Raw genomic sequence first — 21,196 nt, forward strand, 5'->3', positions numbered from 1 at the left:
TTGCCTAGTATATGGTAGTAAAGAAATGTTACATATGCGTGTAAAAAGATGACGTATTTTACTGTTTTTCAGTGGTTAATTTTGTTCAAGTGTCAAATATCCCCCAGTGTGTCCTGCTTTAGGTCATGCTCGAATGCCTTAGATCTTGTTTTTTAAGTAGAGGTAAACCTCTGAGATTTCAGGTTTGTTTAAGACTACAGCAATAGGTGAGTATGGAAGTAAAGCAGGTTATGGTTTTTTTGCTGGTTGCTGTAATCAATTTGTAATATATGTATACATACATATAAATGTATGTATGTGTGTGTGTTTGTGTGTGTGTGTGTGTGTGTATGTGTGTGTGTGAAGTGCAATAAAGCAAAGCACAATTTAAAGAGATATGCCTGCATGCCTTGACTTTATCAATCTTACTGGTGACAGGGTTAGTCTTTTATGATTTATTCTACCATTTAGTTGAGCCAGAACTGCAATACTTATTGTATTATTGGATAAAACTTTCTTAAAACTAGTGTTTTCTGATGCTTTCAAGCCAAAAAATGTAACTCATGCATATACATAGCTATTAACAATGTACAAACAGGAATGCCAATGACATGAGGGTGAAGACTGGGAAAGTAGACAAGTAGAGTTGGTTTTTTTATTATTCTATTTGGCACATAAAATTAGATTAGAAACAAATTTAACAGGGGGAACAAGCACATATGGCTGGGGTTTTGTTTTGTTTTCACTCGTTGGCCAAAGTATTTAAAAGTTGGTAAAAGTTCCCCCAATATTTATAGTGGAGAGGGAGAGCAATGGAAGTGTTATTACCTTTACACTCAGGAGGCTCACCACTCCATTTATCACGCCCAACACAGGTAAGCTGTCTCTCTCCAACAAGTGAATACTCATCTGGTCCACCAGAAAGCCTACAACTGTAAGTGACTATTTCATGGTATTCAAATGCAAGCTTGTGGCTATTGCTGAAATCTCCATTTGGAATTTTTGCAGGTGGTTTACACAAAATCCCTAAAAAAGGTTAAAAGGGAAAACAGAAAGTCTAAATATATAGAAAAGATTAAGACAGCATTATGCCCTCAAAAAGTTCATTAACATATGATTTCTACATCTATTTGCAAACACGTTTCTACTAAAAAGGTTATTATCCCAATTCAAACCATCAATAGAGAAATAAAATTTTAGGAGAAAACCCATTTTTTTAAGTCCCCATAGATTAAGATAACTGTATGAAAGACCTGTGTTATCTGTAAGGCCATGCTGCCTTTTCTAATGAGATCATATGATTTAGGAAAACTCAGTGCTAGTTGAGAAATGCTACATCCTTTTCTGAATCAGTGGTTCTCAGGTATAGCAAGATTTTGTCTTTTCTCACTGTCATCCTTAGAGTGTCCAGGGAAATTTTCCAATGCATTTAGAATGATAATGCCACAGAAAGATTCTGTAGGTCTTCCTTTAAGGCAGATACTGAAGCAATTAGAAAAAATGTAAAGCAATGACACTCTTCCCTTTGTTTTGGAAATGTTTGATCTCACAAAAAAAAAATGTTGCATTTGTTAACATGTATTGAGCTTATTGTCCTTAAACATGAAATAATAATTATTTAAAAAACTTTCTGCTTTAATCTCAATATAAGGAATATTGGGGTCGTAACTGTAAAGCATACAGAGGTCCTCAGGCCATAAAGTTTGAGAGCTGCTGTCAATTCTAAAGTGAGAATGTACTCACGTTCACAAGCTGGTGGATTATCACTCCATTCCACAGTATCTCCAGAGAGTTCACAATATAGAATTTTTGGTCCAAGTAAATAATAACTATGTGAGGAAAGAAATGATTATTGTTTCTTTATCAGTTAACAAGAACACATAATATCGAAGAAGCTTTTCTATGGTTGTTTTCTGTACTACCGTAATTGCAGGGAGAAGTTTCTGAAGTGACAGGGATTGAATGTGTTAACTAAATCTGCAATGTAAGGAAATGGAGAGATTCTTCATAAGAACACACATTAGCCTAGAGCAGTGTCTAAATAAACCTGTCATGCCTGATCTCTGGAGCGAGAAATACACATTTCTATGCAACAGGCATTTCTTCAGTAATGCTTGGAGACTTCAATATCCAATCACAACAACTAGATTTAAAATAAGTAAGGCTGAAAATAGAGGACTTCCAGGACACAATCAACTAGATTTCGCAGACAGAGCACCACAGAACAAAGTACACATTCTCCTAAGTGCACATGGGACACTTTCCAGGATAGAACATACTTTGAGTCACAATTTAATATGAACTAATCAATAGGTTTTAAAAAGACAGATATCATACAACTAGAGGCCCAGTGTACGAAATTCGTGCAGAGGGGTGGGGGAGAGGAATGGTTGTGTGGTTGTCTCTCAGCCCAGCCTGCCCCCTCTCCAATCTGGGACACCTCGAGGGATGTCCAACTGCCTGTTTCGGCCAGGCTTTCAGACATCCCTCTCACAATCCAGGACAGCTGGCCCCCAAGTGCTCGCCTGCCTGCCTTCCTGATTGCCCCTAACCACTTCTGCCTGTCAGCCTGATCATCCCCTAACTACTCCCATGCCAACCTGATTGATGTCTAACTGCTCCCCTGTCAGCCAATTTGTCCCCAACCTCCTTCCTCTGCTAGCCTGGTCACCCCTAACTGCCCTTCCCTGTGGGGTTGATCACCCCCAACTGCCCTCCCTTGCAGGCCTGGTGCTTCCCAAATGCCCTTCCCTGCTGGCTATCTTGTGGTGGCCATATTGTGTCCACATAAGGGCAGGATCTTTAAACACAAGGGGGAAGTTATGTTGTGTGTTAAAGTAAAGGTCGATCTGCATATTGCTCTTTTATTGGAAAGGATGTATCTTCTCTGACCACAATGGGATAAAGTTGTGAAACAAAACCTTCACAGACTAAGGTTTTCCTGAAGGAGCAGGTTTCCTGACTAGCCATATGCTCCCCAGAAAAAAGGACCAGGTCCAGGGGCATGCAATCTGAATCACCAGCAGCAGGGACAGATGAAGGCAAACATTTCTGCCCTCTTGGTTTAATGGGTTCTCTTACAGCTTTGAGGAGGAAGATGTAAGTTATTCTGAAGGAAGTTACATGGGCTACAGATAAGGGGGCAGAAGAAGGGTAAGTGGGGCTAGTCCTGGGATAGGTGCATAGATGGTAGGAAGAGGTGTTTGCTGCTTTTGAATGGTTTATTGGCAGCAATCGGAAAGGTTGCTGTGTAAGTGGGACACAGTGAAATCTGGTGGTCAGCTAGCCCTTGCTGAATAGGAGCTATAAGAGCTCTTCTATTCACAGGATTCTGAAGTAGCTCTGGAAGTTCATTCAAAGTTTCAACACACATTTCATTAGTTCCTGCATTTCTCCTGCTAACTGATGAGCTCCCTGTCTCTCTTTCTACCCTGCAGCCTACCCTATAGTTTAATGAAGAACCATGTCACCAGGATTACTACATTTTTAATGACTATCATAGGCTTATGGCTATCATACGATACAATTTTGCTTTCTTTCAAGGTACATTTCTTTCTATTCACTGCACATGCTTTCAGTCTCCATCAAAAGCCCAAGGGTTGGTTGGCTGTAAGTACAACTTGTTCCACATACAGCAAGATGAAATCAACAGAATGGAAATGCTTAGAAGAAGAGAACCAGACCAAAAATGGGACCAGTAATGTTGACCTTCTTCTTTCAAGAAGCAACTTACTTACCCATCATGACATGTGAAGTGAACTTGTGAGCCAAACTCTATAGTTCCATTTGTATAGATTACTTCACCATTTGCAGGTTCTCCTATGTGCTGACATGTCTTTCCTAAAAGGAAATTTTTCAAATTTGTTGTTTTATACCAATGCCAAAACAGATTGAATCAAAATAAAAATTCTACATTGTGCTATTAGATCAATGGAAATGTTTTGTCTTATTTATCTTTATTACATTTTATTTTATTCATTGGGGTGATATTGATTCATAAGCTTATGTAGGTGTCAAATATTCAGGTTTATGTTACACTAGAGGCCCAGTGCATGAAAACCGTGCATGGGTAGGGTAACTCCCAGCTGGCTCGGGCTGTTGGTAGAAGGGGGGTGGGGGAGGATCCCTTTCCCTGGCTGCCTGCCCTGTTGCCAATGCCCGCCAATGTTTTGCACCTTCCAATGGTGGTCAGCACATGTATAACTCCTGGTCAGTCGAATTACCACCAGTAGGGACAATTTGCATATTAGCCTTTTATTATATGATGATCTGTGTGCTCAGCACACAAAGTCAAACCATTTCTTATTACATATATGTGGTCACTTTATCCTTCCTTCTCCAGACCCTCCAACTCTTCCCTCTGATAACCATCCAACTGTGGTCTGTGTCTATGAGAATTCAGTTTTGTATGTCACATATGAGCAAAATCATAGGTGCTTAGCTTTTTCTGACAGACTTACTTCGCTTAGCATAATATTCTCGAGGTCCATCCATGCTGCCACTAATGGCCAAACTTAAGATTCACATGGACCCAGAGTATTGATGGCCAAGTTAAAAGTTCCCTGGAGATTTTCAAAGCTTGAAAAAGTGCATTATTACCTAAAATGTACATCCACATGAGGAAGCCATCGTGGTAATAATGGAATATGCAGTCTACAATGTGTGAAAATCTTCAGAGCTATAAAAATGATAATGTTGTGTACTTACTTATGCAAGCCTCCTGGAGAGCAGGTGCCCATGTGCCATCAGTTTGACACTCAGCTTCGACAGGAAGAGCAGGAACAATACGCTTGTATCCTGGGCGACACTCATATTCTATTTTGTGTCCAGGAGTATAAGGGGTTTGAGGAATACCTTTTATTTTCATCGATTGGTATCTTGGTGAGTCATCACAGGCATCTGGGCATGAGAGAATAAGAACATGAAACTAAAGTATTTTCTTTTCCACCAGCCACGGAGTATGGCCTGGCAGCAGGCAGGTTGTAGAAAATCCATGGAAGGCCCTTGCTGAGATTTTAAGTGATTGTGCCCGGCTTTTACCAGATGATGAGCTATGCTTGCTTTTAACCACATCCTACTAGCGTTTGGTTTCTTTGGAAATATCCTGAATATTCTTTCTATAATAAATTGAAGAGACACAGCAATATTTTGGATTGAAAATATATTTATAGAGATATGCCCTTCCCATTTTTTTAAAGTTTATTTCACACTCAACTCCCTCCCTAAGAAGGCTCCTATAGTATATAGCCCTGGTTCAGAGTACTCTCCCATGGTTTTAAACAGAAACTGATGATAACTTGTTACTTCTGGCTCATTCTCCTCCCAGGAGGCAAAGTTCCTAGAGGTCAGGGATCATATATATTCTGTTCCTACTAACCCTGTGCCCAGTGCGTGCTCAAGAAATGCTATGGTAGGTGCTGACTTATCAAATAAGGATTGTGTGTTTTAGAGATCAAAATTAATATGGACTGAATATTTTAAAATAGATGACTTTGTGTGCTATGTTTCACATCAGTGAACTGAGTAAATAAAGGTCAATGAAATGTCAAAATGTATAACTTTCACATTATTTTAAGTATGATTTATTCTTCTTTCGCTAATCAATGGATCATGCTTGGCCTCAGAGGTTCTCTGATTTGGCTGTTTATACTGTGTTACAATATTGCTATGCCATTAGAATTTGTTATTTCTCGGGTTTTGGTAGTTTTTTTTTGTTTGTTTGTTTGTTTTTAATAGAATACTACCTTTTTCACTTTGGCCATTCCTCTTCTTTTACATTGTCAGTGGGCTTGACAAACTAACAAAGCTGATAGAATTAGTATGTAAGGTAATGTGATGGAGACACATCAAGTAAAGTCCTGAAGGGTTAAAAGCATGCAGAGGTCCCTCCTATAAGATGGAGGATCTAAGAAAGGAGCTAGATCTATGCTGATCCCCGAGGAACCTCTTTTCTTATGCCCTGGATTGGTCTTGTGGCAGACTGATGTGAAAGTTTAAAAGTATATATTTGTATTTCTATCAAATCACAAACATTATGTGACTGTTTTTAAATCCAAAGAGGTAATGTTGGTTAATAACATTATGTAAATTTCAGGTGTACAAAGTTGTAACAGGCCATGTGTAGACTCTACCTGTGAAGTTTAGTCTCTTTCCCTCACCTCCCTTCACCCCCTCACCTCCCTTCAACCACCTCACCACTTCCCTTCGCATAACTACCATTTTGTTCTCTGTAAATGTGAGTTGTGTTGGTTGCTTTTTGTTCATTTGTTGCTTTTTGTTTTATATCCCACACGTGTGAAGTCATAGTTTTTGCAATTTCCCTGATGAAGGCTGCTAGAGCTAATAAACTTCCATCTTATGACAGCTTTAGTTCTATCCCTTACCTTTTTGCAAGGTTTTGGTTTTCTTTTCATTTTCCTCAAGGTAGTTTTTGTTTTTCTGTTGGACTTGAATGTTTACTGGTCAGGTAGCTACTACTGAATATTATTATACTTCATTTTTCTGAAACTCAGTAGTTAGAATGGTGGTACCATGGCAATCACAGGCATTTCTGTTATTTACCAGTTACCCAATCCTCTTTTTAATGCGCCTCCAGGGCTGACACCCTTGCCCTTCCCCTACCTGAGCATGTGGGTAGCAGGAGCTCTAGGGCCAGCAAAAGGATCCCCAGGAAGCCAGACAAAGAGGGATTCTCCATTTGGCGGGAAGATGCCCTGGGCTGCTGGGAAGACACCTTCATTTTCCCCACCTCAGAGGGAAAGCCCTGGACAGCGAGCAACTTACCCTTTTGAGGGCAGCTATGGGATACAACAATCCTCAAAAGGTGTCTTGTGCATGATGGCATGTGGGCGTGGCCTGTGCTTTTCCAGATGAGGAGTGCTGGGCCAATGGCCATCTGCGGGGCGGAGCCTCCACCCCTGGCTGTGCTTTAGCCCTGGAGGGAATGGAGCAAAGCCTGGTCCCCATCTCAGCCACCCACTGGCCTCCTGCAGGTTGAACTGGCAACAGTTCCCATCTGTGGCAATGAAGGCAATGAAGGCCACAAATATGAACAAAATTTAGGTAGGTGAAATAAGGTGTTAAGTCTCCAGCCCAATCAATCTTCACATGAGATGTTGGCCCAGGCATCACCGAGAAGCCAGCATATAGTTCTGGTGGGGCAGGGGAGTTGCGGGGCAGAGGGGCGGGGTAGACTAGTGTGTCCATATATTGGAAAGCTTAAGAGTTTTCCTTGCTCTGGTTGGTTTGACTCAGCAGATAGAGCGTGGGCCTATCCCCTATATATGTTATCTGTATATCTATCATAAAGTTTAATTTATAAGTTAGGCAAGGTAAGAGACTAACAACAACTCCTAATAACATGGAATAAGCATAACAATATCCTATAATAAAAATGGGAATGAGTCCTCTCTCTCTGAAAATATGCCATTGCTCTGCATTATCCCTTCTTCTAGGCATGATGGGAGATGATGCAGCGCCTACGTGATGGGAAAAAGTGTGGAGAAGACACTGAACCAAGGGATGATTTTCTTGGCCGGGGTGAGAAATATTGGGACAGTGTGATATTTCACCATGCTATTCAGGATGGCACGTATATAAAAGTTTTAATTACTTATTCTTGGATTCCTCACTTAATCTTTTCAGGTCACAGTGTGGGTAACTGAAACCACAGAAAGAGAAGCTATGGATAAGTGGTGACTACCAAGTTTCACTTGTCTCTCATTTCTGCTGAAAACAAAGAGAAGCCAGAGACAGCAGCACTAAAATCAGAAAGGCAATTTGTTCCCTCATAGCAAAATTATCTCCTAAGTCTTCACGAGAGTGAAGACTGACCAGCAGTCTATACAAGAAGTCCCCATTTCACTTCATTACTAAAGGACTTCTCCTGCCTTTCCATTGCTAGGAATTTTGCCTCTATTGCCAAATAAAATTGCCCAGCAAAGAGAAAAAGAATAATTCTAGGAGGCAGTAAGAGGTAAGGTGGTTGTTCTAGAGACAGCAGAAATTTCCCAGTTCATCAAAGGAATGAAACTGGGAGTAGTCTGGGAAATACATCATCATCCTCGGTCACAAAGACACCTTGTGAAGGTGCCAACAGGTCGTTTTAAGAATAATAAAATGGCTAAGTTGATGACACAGGAAACATACGTATTAAGAACAAAAGCCACGGACCTTCCTTTTTGCTAACATTAATTGGAATGATGCTGTATGCTGGAAACCAAATCAGTTTCACTGAAAAAGAGATAGACAGGAAGCCAGGAAGGCTGGTCAAAAACCTTAATTGCTCTAACCTTTAGTTGAGATTTTGTTAGCTGAAGCAGAATCTACCTTGTCTGTGAAAGTTTCTGTTATTTCCTGCCTAAGGGCTACATGTAAATTTCTGTTTATGTTGCTTAAGATGTGTTCCCCAAAGCCTCAATAAAAGGGGATGGCAGGCCCAGAGCAGGAGTAGTTCTCCCACTAGAGTTGGACTACCGCCTGGCCCCCCAAATCGCCAAATTGAATTTCTTCAAGTCTCTTTTCATTTGTGTGCGGCCCTTCTCCAGGACCTGAACCCTGAATTGGAACTCTTTCTACGCGGGCCGTGAAAGAGAGTCCTATAGCTGTAAGTCAGAAATAAGTTTTTTTTAAGAGCTTCCTATATGCCTGGCCTTATACTAGCTGCTTAAAATATGTACCATTTTAACTGTACTGTCAACTAGTGAGGAATACATTCAATTTTCTTATATGTAAGTAAACACTTTCAAGGTTTACATAACACGTCCAAGCTGGTTCTGATATTGCAGACTGTGGCAGGTAGTGGGAGGATCATGAAGTATAGCACCTAGAATGGCTGTGAATATGTTTTTCCTCCTTTCATTACTAAAAAGGATGAATGAGTGTAAATCACCAGATAAAGGATTACAAAAAAAAAAAATTCCAGGTATTAAATAATATAAGCAGAAAGTTATTAAACCTGAGGAACTGGAACTTGTGCTAGAAGCTTTGGTAGTTGCCCCTATAAAAAAATAACAATGAGATGAATCACTTCAAAATTATTACATTTTGAAATTTATATGAATTATGCCTGTAGATTCTTTTTTCTGTAGAAATTCCCATGCTTCAATTTACTCTAAAAAAATGTTGTTATATATTTCGACACATAAGAAGTGCCAGAAATGTAGACACCTGTGTGATATACATAATAGATTAAGACCCTATGATAACATACATTTGATGTCATACCTCTGTATTGGAAATGAATGTGAGACAGAGTTCATTCAAAAAACTGTTTTTTTCCCCAATTATTCTGTAACATTGCTATTGAATGTCAAAGAAATAAAATATAAACAAAAAGACATAAAGACCCCCTTTGTACCTTTAATACATTTTGGGATCTCTGGCTTCCAAGTGTTGTCAGCTCCACAGACAATAATGTTGCTGCCTTCTAGCTGAAATCCCGAATTGCATTCGAATGTAACCTCTGCTTTGTATAGAAATTTTGTTCCAAGTCCGGACACCACTCTTCCATTCTGGACTACTGGAAAGTTACATTTGACCACTGGTAAGTGAAGGAAGTCCAGAATTAATGGGAAGTGTTTCAACAGTAGAAAGAAAAACTAGTGCAAATTAGTAACTTCCCCTGGGAACAAACAGGCAAGCAATGGAAGGCAGAATGCCAATTTAAAAAGTACTTTATTTGTGTATTAAATAAATGTTTAAATTTTTTTTTTTTTTTTTTTTTTTTTTTTTTTTTTTTTTTTTTTTTTTACAGAGAGAACACGGGAGAGAGACACAGAAACATTCCTGAGGTTGAAACATTGATCAGCTGCCTCTTGCACACCCCCTACTGGAGGCATGTCAGTAACCAGGGTACATGCCCTTGACCAATATCAAACCCAGGACCTTTCAGTCCACAGGCCAAAGCTCCATCCATTGAGCCAAACCAGTTTAGGCAACATACATCCCTATCTCATTTCTACCTCAATGAGAAATAAAGTGGAATGTTAGCTGTGTGATTATTGTAGGTCCCTTTTATCAGATTAAATGAGGCTCCTTCTATTCCTAGTTGACTCAGTGTTCTGTCAAATGCCTTTTTTTGGCATCTATTAAGAAGGTCATGTGTTTTTCCTTTTTTATTGTCTCTCCATGTGGTAAATTACACTGATTAATTTTTTGATTTGAAACAACTTTGCCTTCATGGAATAAATCCTATTTGATTATGATATAGTATTCTTATTTTATGATATGACAGGATTTTACTTGCTAATATTTTAATCCTTTTGTTAGACTAGGCAGTTGGGGTTGGAGGGGATACAGTGAGAGGTGACAAACCAAAAATAGACACAGGAGGCATCAGGCCCTTCTGTGAGGAGAGAACATTTAGAGCCACTCCAGGATGTGGTGTAAGGGGTGGCATACACCTGCGTGAAGGAGCCTTACAGTTTTGAAGATATATTTTCTTGAGTCATGAGGGAGGGGGTCACTTGCTAGTCGCTGGGGGCATTCCAGCCTATGGGTATAAATCCTCTGAACTCCCAAATATCAGGGCACTTGGTTTGGTGTCAGCCCGCTCAGGTTCTGAGTGTCCTCCTTTTTCTGCAAATGAATTCTCCCTTGCTTTTGCAGCTATTTTTGTCTCTTGTTTGAATTCATTCCTTCAAGCAAGACAACTGGGCACAGAGTGCTGTCTCTGACCAGAGGCTATCTCAGGGCAGAGATGACCTTCACCATCGCTGACCGTTTTGGTTCTACGTTCACAGTGGATATTGTTTTTCATTTTCCTACAATTTGTATGCCTATTTCTATGTGTGTCTGGTTTTGGTATCAGGGATGAGGTGAGAAGTAGTCCCTCCTGTTGTATTTTCTTGGAGAGTTTGTGTAGAGCTGCTATTGTTAATACTGAAATGTTGCTACAATCCCTAGTGATGGCTGGGACCTGCACTTTTCTTTGTGGGATTTAAGTGTCACATTTCTTGGCATAAAGTTGTACATGTTATTTGCTTATTGTCACTTAAATGTATGCAGGCCATTTAGTGATGTGCTCTTAAAAAACTTATTTTTTTAAAAATCTTCACCAGATGATATTTTTTTAATTGTTATTTAGAGAGAGTGAAAGGGAAGGAGGAGGGGGAAGAGAGAGTTAGAAAAACATTGATGGGTCAATGATGCATCTATTGGTTGCCTTCAGCAGGTAGGAGATCAAGTCTGAAAGCAAAGTACATGCCTTGCATCAGGAATTGAACCAGAGACCCTTCAGCACTTGGGTTGATGCTCTAACCATTAAACCAAAGCAGCCACACACTTTTTTCATTCTTGATGTTGGTCATTTGTGTCTTCTTGTTGTTCGTCAGACTTGCTATAGCTTTATTCATTTTCTGGATCCTCCCCAAGAATCACGTGCTGGTTTCAATAATTCTATATTTTTTCAATTTTATTGATTTCTATCTTTATTATTTCTTTCTGTTTTCTTGTTCTGTATCTAACTTGCTCTTCCTTTTTAATTCCTTAAAGTGAAAGCTTAGATTCTTGAGCTGAAACTTTTCTCTTGTTCCAATATATATTTGCTATGAATATTCTTCTAAGCAATGCTTTTGCTGTATTTCACAAATTTTGATATTTCAATATATTGCATTTCCATTAAATTCAAAACACATTCTAATTTCCCTTATGACTCCTTGTTTTATCCATGATTAGTTAGAAATGTCTTCATAATTTTTAAATATTTAGGGAATTTACAGATATCTTTACTTCTATTTCTATATTCATTCCATTGTAAAGATACTGTACTGTAAATAATTTCAATTTTTGAAATTCAAAGCACTTTTGAAACATATTGCCTAGTATATGGTACTAAAAAAAAATGTTACATATGCGTGAAGAAAGAAGACTTATTGTTTTTCAGTGGTTAATTTTGTTCAAGTGTCAAATATCCCCCAGTGAGTCCTGCTTTAGGTCATGCTCAATCGCCTTAGATCTTGTGTTTTAAGTAGAGGTAAACTTCTGAGATATTTCAGGTTTGTTTCAGACTACAACAATAGGTTGGTATGGAAGTAAAGCAGGCTATGGTTTTTTTTGCTGGTTACGGTATTCAATTGTTAAAATGTGTGTGTGTGTGTGTGTGTGTGTGTGTGTGTGTGTGTTTGTGTGTGTGTGTGTATGTATGTGTGTATGAAGTGCAATAAAGCAAAGCACAATTTAAAAAGATATGCCTGCATGATTTGCCTGGACTTTATCAATCTTACTGGTCACAGGGTTAGTCTTTAACAATTTATTCTACCATTTAGTTGAGCCAGAACTGCCATACTTCCTGTATTATTGGATAAAACTTTCTTAAAACTAGTGTTTTCTGATGCTTTCAAGCCAAAAAATGTAACTCACGCATATACATAACTATTAACAATGCACAAACAGGAATGCCAATGACATGAGGGTGAAGAATGGGAAATTAGACCAGTAGACTTATTTTTTTAAATATTCTATTTGGCACATAAAATTAGATTAGAAACAAATTTAACAGGGGGAACAAGCACATATGGCTGGGGTTTTGTTTTGTTTTCACTTGTTGGCCAAAGTATTTAAAAGTTGGTAAAAGTTTCCCCAATATTTATAATTTAGAGGGAGAGCAATGGAAGTGTTATTACCTTTACACTCAGGAGGCTCACCACTCCATTTGTCACCCCCAACACAGGAAAGCTGTCTCTCTCCAACAAGTGAATACTCATCTGGTCCACCAGAAAGCATACAACTGTAAGTGACTATTTCATGGTATTCAAATGCAAGCTTGTGGCTATTGCTGAAATCTCCATTTGATATTTTTGCAGGTGGCTTACACAAAATCCCTTAAAAAAGGGAAAAAAGAGAGAAAAGAAAGACAAAATAAATAGAAAAGCTTAAGACAGCAATATGCCCTCAAGAAGTACATTAACATATGATTTCTACATCTATTTGCAAATTAAATATCTATTGGAAACATGTTTCTATTCAAAATGTTATTATCCCAATTCAAACCATCAATAGAGAAATGAAATTTTAGAAGAACCCCCCCTTTTTTTTAAGTCCCCATAGAAGATAACTGTATGAAAGACCTGTGTGTATCTGTAAGATTATGCTGCTTTTTCAAATTATGGCAATTTAATGAGAAAATATGATTTAGGAAAACTCAGTGCTAGTTGAGAAATGCTACATCCTTTTCTGAATCAGTGGTTCTCAGGTATACCACGATTTTGTCTTTTCTCATGTCATCCTTAGAGTCTCCAGTGAAATTTTCCAATGCCTTCAGATTCATAATGCCGCAGAAAGAATCTGGAGGGTTTCCTTTAAGACAGATACTGAAGTAATTAGAAAAATGTAAAGCAATGACACTCTTCCCTTTGTTTTGGAAATGTTTGATCTTACAAAAAAAATGTTGCATTTGTTAACATGTACTGAGCTTATTGTTCTTAAACAAGAAATTACAAGTAATTACTTAAAAAAAACTTCTCTGCTTTAATCTCAATTTAAGGAATATCAATAGCACTAACCCACATGCATAAAATCATTGTGGGGTCTTAAATGTAAAGCATACAGGGGTCCTCAGGCCATAAAGAGAGCTGCTGCTGTCAATTCTAAAGAGAGAATGTACTCACGTTCACAAGCTGGTGGATTATCATTCCATTCCACGGTATCTCCAGCGAGTTCACAATATAGAATTTTTGGTCCGAGTAAATAATAACTATGTGAGGAAAGAAATGATTATTGTTTCTTTATCAGTTAACAAGAACACATAATAACGAAGAAGCTTTTCTTTGGTTGTTTTCTGCACTACCGTAATTGCAGGGAGAATTTTCTGAAGTGACAGGGATTGAATGCGTTAATTAAATCTGCAATGTAAGGAAATAGAGAGATTCTTCATAAGAACACACATTAGCCTAGAGCCAAGTGTCTAAATAAACATCACATGCCTGACCACTTTAGCGAGAAATACACATTTCTATTATATGCAACAGGCATTTCTTCAGTAAGGCTTGGAGACTTCAATATCCTACTTACAACTGCTACATTGAAAATAAGTAAGGCTGGAAATAGAGGATTTCCAGAACACAATCAATAGATCTCCCAGACAGAGCACCAGAGAACAAAATACACATTCTCCTAAGTGAACATGGGACACCTTCCAGGATAGACCATACTTTGAGCCACAATTTAATATGAACTAATCAATAGGTTTTAAAAAGACAGATATCATACAACTAGAGGCTCAGTGTACGAAATTTGTGCGGAGGGGAGGGGTGGGGGGAAGAAGTGTTTGTGTCCCTCAGCCCAGCCTGCCCCCTCTCCAAACTGGGACGCCTCGAGTGATGTCTGACTGCCTGTTTGGGCCAGGCAGTCAGACATCCCTCTCATAATCCAGGACAGCTTGCTTCCAAGTGCTGGCCTGACTGCCTTCCTGATTGCCCCTAACCACTTCTGCCTGCCAGCCTGATTATCCCCTAACTACTCCCATGCCAACCTGATTGATGTCTAACTGCCCCCCTGTCAGCCTGTTTACCCCCAACCTCCCTCCTCTGCTGGCCTGGTCACCCCTAACTGTCCTCCCCTGTGGGGTTGATCACCCCCAACTGCCCTCCTTTGCAGGTTTGGTCTCTCTCAACTGCCCTCCCTTGCAGGCTTGGTGCTTCCCAAATGCCCTCCCCTGCTGGCCATCTTGTGGTGGCCATCTTGTGTCCACATAGGGGCAGGATCTTTGACGACAAGGGGTCAGCTATGTTGTGTGTTAGAGTGGTGCTCAATCTGCATATTGCTCTTTTATTGGAAAGGATGTATCTTCTCTGACCACAACGGGATAAAGTTGTGAAACAAAACCTTCACAGACTAATGTTTTTCTGAAGGAGCAGGTTTCCTGACTAGTCATGTGCGCCCCAGAAAAAAGGACCAGGTCCTGGGGCATGCAGTCTGAACCACCAACAACAGCATGGACAGATGAAGGCAAGCATTTCTGCCCTCCTGGTTTAATGGGTTCTCTTACAGCTTTGAGGAGGAAGATGTAAGTTATTCTGAAGGAAGTTACATGGGCTACAGATAAGGGGGCAGAAGAAGGGTAAGTAGGGCTAGTCCTGGGATAGGTGCATAGATGGTAGGAAGAGGTGTTTGCTGCTTTTGAATGGTTTATTGGCAGCAGTCAGAATGGTTGCTGTGTAATTGGGACACAGTGAAATCTGGTGGTCAGCAAGCCCTTGCTGAATAGGAGCTATAAGAGCTCTTCTATTCACATGATTCTGAAGTAGCTCTGGAAGTACATTCAAAGTTTCAACACACATTTCATTAGTTCCTGCCATTTCTCCTGCTAACTGATGAGCTCCCTGTCTCTCTTTCTACCCTGCAGCCTACCCTATAGTTTAATGTAGGACCATGTCACCAGGATTACTACATTTTTAATGACTATGGCAGACTTTTGGTTATCATAAGATACAATTTTGCTTTCCTTCAAGGTAAATGTCTTTCTATTGACTTTAGAACTTTTCAGTCTCCATAAAAAGCCCAAGCGTTGGTTGACTGTAAGTATAACTTGTTCCACAGACAGCAAGATGAAAACAGCAGAATGGAAATGCTTGAGAAGATGAGAACCAGACCAAAAATGGGACTAGCAACGTTGACCTTTGTCTTCCAAGGAGCAGCTTACTTACCCATCATTACATTTAAAGTGAGCTTGTGAGCCAAACTCCATAGTTCCATTTGCGTAGATTACTTCACCATTTGCAGGTTCTCCTATCTGCTGACATGTCTTTTCTAAAAGGAAATTTTTCAAATTTGTTGTTTTATACCAATGCCAAAACAGATTTGAAAAATAAAAATTCTACATTGTGCTATTAAATCAATGGAAATGTTTTGTCTTGTTTATCTGTATTACGTTTTATTTTATTTATTGAGGTGACAGTGGTTCATAAGCTTACGTAGTTGTCAAGTTTACATGTTTATGTTACACTAGAAGCCCAGTGCATGAAAACCGTGCATGGGTAGGGTCCCTCACAGCTGATGGGGGGTAGTGGTGGACGGGGGCGGGGAGGATCCCTTTCCCTGGCTGCCTGCCCTGTTGCCAATGCCCGCCAATGTTTCCCACCTTCCCATGGTGGTCAGCACACGTATAACTCCTGGTCATTGGAATTTCCACCAGTAGGGACAATTTGCATATTAGCCTTTTATTATATACAATGATCTGTATATCACACTGTGTGCCCAGCACACAAAGTCAAACCATCTCCCATTACATATATGTGGTCCCCTTTATCCTTCCTTCCCGAGACCCTCCAACTGTTCCCTCTGATAACCACCAAACTGTGCTCTGTTTCAATGAGATTTCAGTTTTGTATGTCACATATGAGCGAAATCATAGGTGCTTAGCTTTTTCTGACTGACTTATTTCACTTAACATAATATTCTCGAGGTCCATCCATGCTGCCACTAATGGCCAAACTTAAGATTCACATGGACCCAGAGCATTGATGGCCAAGTTAAAAGTTCCCTGGAGATTTTCGAAGCCGGAAAAAGTGCATTGTTACCTAAAATGTACATCCACATGAGGAAGCCATGGTGGTAGTAATGGAATATGCAGTCCACAATGTGTGAAAATCTTCAGAGCTATAAAAATGAAAATGTGGTGTACTTACTTGTGCAAGCCTCCTGGAGAGCAGGTGCCCATGTGCCATCCGCCTGACACACAGCTTCGACAGGAAGAGCAGGAACAATATGCTTGTATCCTGGGCGACACTCATATTCTATTTTGTGCCCAGCACTATAAGAGGATTGAGGAATACCTTTTATTTTCATCGATTGGTATCTTGGTGAGTCATCACAGGCATCTGGGCATGAGAGAATAAGAACATGAAACTAAAGTATTTTCTTTTCCACCAGCCACGGAGTATGGCCTGACAGCAGGCAGGTGGTAGAAAATCCATGGAAGGCCCTTGCTGAGATTTTAAGTGATTGTGCCCGGCTTTTACCAGATGATGAGCTATGCTTGCTTTTAACCACATGCTATTAGCGTTTGGTTTCTTTGGAAATAACCTGAATATTCTTTCAACAGTAAATTGAAGAGACAGCAACAGTTTGGGTTTAAAATTTATTTATAGAGATATGCCCTTCCCATTTTTTTTTTTTTTTTTGGTAAGTTTATTTCACACTCAACTCATTCTCTAAGAAGGCTCTTTAGTATATAGCCCTCGGTCAGAATACTCTCTCATGGCTTGAAACACAAACTGATGATAACTTGTTACTTCTGGCTCAGTCTCCTCCCAGGAAGCAAATTTCCTAGAGGTCAGGGATCATATGTCTTCTGTTCCTACTACACTGTGTGCCCAGTGAGTGCTCAAGAAATGCTATGGTAGGTGCTGACTTATCAAATAAGGATTGTGTGTTTTAGAGATCAAAATAAATATGGACTAAATATTTTAAAATACATGACTTTGTGTGGTATGTTTCACATCAGTGAACTGAGTAAATAAAGGTCAATATAATGTCAAAATGTATAACTTTCACATTATTTTAAGTATAATTTATTCTTCTTTCGCTAACCAATGGATCATGCTTGGCCTCAGAAGTTCTCTGAAGCAGCTATTTAAACTGTGTTCCAATATTGCTATGTCATTAGAATTTTTTTTTAATGGATTTTGGTAGGTTTCTTCTTCTTCTTAGAATCGTACCTTTTTCACTTTGGCCATTCCTCTTCTTTTACATTGTCTGTGGGTTTGACAAACTAACAAAGCTGATAGAATTAATATGTAAGGTAATGTGATGGAGACACATCAAGTAAAGTCCTGAAGGACTAAAGTCATGCAGAGGTCCCTCCTGTAAGATTTAGGCTCTAAGAAAGGAGCTAGATCTATGCTGATCCCCGAGGAACCTCTTTTCTTATGCCCTGGATTGATGTTATGGTAGACTGATGTGAAAGTTTAAAAATATTTATTTGTATTTCTATCAAATCACAAACATTATGTGACTGTTTTTAAATCCAAAGAGGTAATGTTGTTTAATAACATTATGTACGTTTCAGGTGTACAAAGTTGTAACAGGCCATGTGGAGACTCTACCTGTGAAGTTTAGTCTCTTTCCCTCACCTCCCTTCACCCCCTCACCTCCCTTCAACCTCCTTACCACTTCCCTTCGCATAACCACCATTTTGTTCTCTGTAACTGTGAGTTTTGTTTGTTGCTTTTTTTTTTCATTTGTTGCTTTTTGTTTTATATCCCACACGTGTGAAATCATAGTTTTTGCAATTTCTCTGATGAAAGCCGCTATAGCCAATAGACTTCCATCTTATGACTGCTTTCGTTCTATCCCTTACCTTTTTGCAAGGTTTTGGTTTTATTTTCATTTTTCTCAAGGTAGTTTTGTTTTTCTGTTGGACTTGAATGTTTACTGGCCAGGTAGCTCCTACTGAATATTATTGTACTTCATTTTTCTGGAACTCAGTAGTTAGAAAAGAATGGTGGTTATTTCTGTTATTTACCAGTTACCCAACCCTCTTTTTATTTCACCTCCAGGGCTGACACCCTTTCCCTTCCCCTACCTGAGCATGTGGGTAGCAGGAGCTCTAGGGCCAACAAAAGGATCCCCAGGAAGCCAGACAAAGAGGGATTCTCCATTTGGCGGGAAGATGCCCTGGGCTGCTGGGAAGACACTTTCATTTTCCCCACCTTAGAGGGAAACCCCAGGGACAGTGAGTAACTTTCCCTTTTGAGGGCAGCTACAGGACGCAACAATCCCCAGAAGGTGTCATGTGCATGATGGCATGTGGGCGTGGCCTGTCCTTTTCCAGCGGAGGGGGAGGAGCCAATGGCCATCTTCTGGGCGGAGCCTCCGCCCCTGGCTGTGCTTTAGCCCTGGAGGGAATGGAGCAAAGCCTGGTCCCCATCTCACCCACCCACTGGCCTCCTGCAGGCTGAACTGGCAACAGTTCCCACCTGTGGCAATAAAGGAAATGAAGGCCACAAATATGAACACAATTTTGGTGAAATAAGGTGTTAAGTCTCCAGCCCAATCAATCTTCACATGAGATGTTGGCCCAGGCCTCACTGAGAAGCCAGCATATAGTTTAGGGACAGGGGTGCTTCGGGGCAGAGGGGCAGGGGAAGACGAGTGTGTCCATATATTGGGGAGCTTAAGAGTGTTCCTTGCCCTCGGTGGTTTGTCTCAGTGAATAGAGAGTGGGCCTATCCCCTATATATGTTATCTGTATATCTATCATAAAGTTTAATTTATAAATTAGGCAAGGTAAGAGACTAACAACAACTCCTAATAAGATGGAATAAGCATAACAATATCCTATAATAATATCGGGAATGTGTTCTCTCCCTCTGAAAATATGTTATTGCTCTGTGTTATCCCTTCTTCTAGGCATGATGTGAGATGATGCAGTGCCTACATGATGAGAAAAAGTGAGGTGAAGACACTGAACCAAAGGATTATTTTCTTGGTCGGGGTGAGAAATATTGGGACAGTGTGATATTTCATCATGCTATTCAGGATGGCATGTAATTTAAAAGTTATGAATTACTTATTCCTGGATTCCTCACTTAATCTTTTCAGATCATGGTTGTGGGTAACTGAAACCACAGAAAGTGAAGCCATGGATAAGTGGTGACTACCGTGTTTCTCTTGTCTCTCATTTCTGCTGAAAACGAAGAGAAGCCAGAGACAGCAGCACTGACATCAGGAAGACAGTTTGTTCCCTCATAGCAAAATCATCTCCTAAGTCTTCAGGAGAGACATTGACCAGCAGTCTATACAAGAAGTCCCCCATTTCACTTCATTATTAAGGACATCTCCTGCCTTTCAGTTGCTATGAAATTTGCCTCTATTTCCAAATAAAAATGCCCAGCAAAGAGAAAAAGAATAATTCTAGGAGGCAGTAAGAGGTAGGGTGGTTGTTCTAGAGACAGCAGAAATTTCCTAGTTCATCAAAGGAATGAAACCGGGAGTAGTCCGGGAAATACATCATCATCCTCGGTCACAAAGACACCTTGTGAAGGTGCCAACAGGTCGTTTTAAGAATAATAAAATGGCTAAGTTGATGACCTAGGAAACATACGTATTAAGAACAAAAGCCACGGACCTTCCTTTTCACTAACATTAATTGGAATGATGCTGTAAGTCAGAAATAAGTTTCCTTTAAGAGCTTCCTATATGCCGGGCCTTGTGCTAGCTGCTTAAAATATGTCCCATTTTAACTCTACTATTGACAAGTGAGGAACACATTCAATTTTCCTATATGTAAGTAAACACTTTCAAGGTTTACATAACATGTCCAAGCTGGTTCTGATGTTACAGACTGTGGCAGATAGTGGGAGTATCATGAATATAGCACCTAGAATGGCTGTGAATATGTTTTTCCTCCTTTCATTACTAAAAACGATGAATGAGTGTAAATCACCAGATAAAGGATTACAAAAGAAATTCCAGGTATTAAATAATATAAGCAGAAAGTTATTAAACCGGAGGAACTGGAAATTGTGTTAGAAGCTTTGGTAGTTGCCCCTATAAAAAAATAACAACAATGAGATGAGTCACTTTGAAATTATTACATTTTGAAATTTATATGAATTATGCCTGAAGATTCTTTTGTTAGGTAGAAATTCCCATGCTTCAGTTTACTCTGGGGAAAAAAAGGGTTGCTATATATTTTGACACATAAGAAATACCAGAAATGAAGACACCTGTGTGATATACATAATGTATTAAGACCCTATGATATCATACATTTGATGTCATACTCTGTCCTGGAAATGAATGTGAGATACAGTTCATTAAAAAAATTGTTTCTTTTCAATTATTCCATATCATTGTTATTGAATGGCAAAGAAATAAAATCTAAACAAAAAAACAAAAAGAGCCCCCTTTGTACCTTTAATACATTTTGGGATCTCTGGCTTCCAAGTGTTGTCAGCTCCACAGACAATAATGTCGCTGCCTTCTAGCTGAAATCCTGCATCGCATTCGAATGTAACCTCTGCTTTGTATAGAAATTTTGTTCCAAATCCGGACATCATTTTTCCATCCTGGACTACTGGAAAGTTACATTTGACCACTGGTAAGTGAAGGAAGTCCAGAATTAATGGGAAGTGTTTCAACAGTGGAAAGAAAAACTAGTGAAAATCACTAACTTCCCCTGGGAACAAACAGGTAAGGAATGGAAGGCAGAATGCTAATTTAAAAAGTACTTTATTTTTGTATTGAATAAATGTTTAAATTGATTTGATTTGAT

At 39.5% G+C, this 21,196-nt stretch overlaps 1 protein-coding gene across 1 annotated transcript in view; it reads right to left on the minus strand.

The window, feature by feature from the left end:
• The window catches only part of LOC311613058 (complement receptor type 1-like), a gene marked incomplete at both ends in the record, with an annotated part of 86,288 nt that extends 65,307 nt beyond the window's left edge, over positions 1 to 20,981 (minus strand). Inside the window, 10 exons of the mRNA XM_084866531.1 lie at positions 808 to 1,005; positions 1,723 to 1,808; positions 3,717 to 3,819; positions 4,687 to 4,878; positions 9,338 to 9,520; positions 12,603 to 12,800; positions 13,587 to 13,672; positions 15,624 to 15,726; positions 16,605 to 16,796; positions 20,837 to 20,981. Coding sequence (XP_084722657.1) covers positions 808 to 1,005; positions 1,723 to 1,808; positions 3,717 to 3,819; positions 4,687 to 4,878; positions 9,338 to 9,520; positions 12,603 to 12,800; positions 13,587 to 13,672; positions 15,624 to 15,726; positions 16,605 to 16,796; positions 20,837 to 20,981 — 1,486 coding nt within the window. The remainder of the gene's footprint in view (positions 1 to 807; positions 1,006 to 1,722; positions 1,809 to 3,716; positions 3,820 to 4,686; positions 4,879 to 9,337; positions 9,521 to 12,602; positions 12,801 to 13,586; positions 13,673 to 15,623; positions 15,727 to 16,604; positions 16,797 to 20,836) is intronic.
• Positions 20,982 to 21,196: the final 215 nt, after the last annotated feature.

This window comes from Pipistrellus hanaki (assembly GCF_964339955.1).
Source record: "Pipistrellus hanaki genome assembly, chromosome: 18".
Lineage (NCBI taxonomy): Eukaryota > Metazoa > Chordata > Mammalia > Chiroptera > Vespertilionidae > Pipistrellus > Pipistrellus hanaki.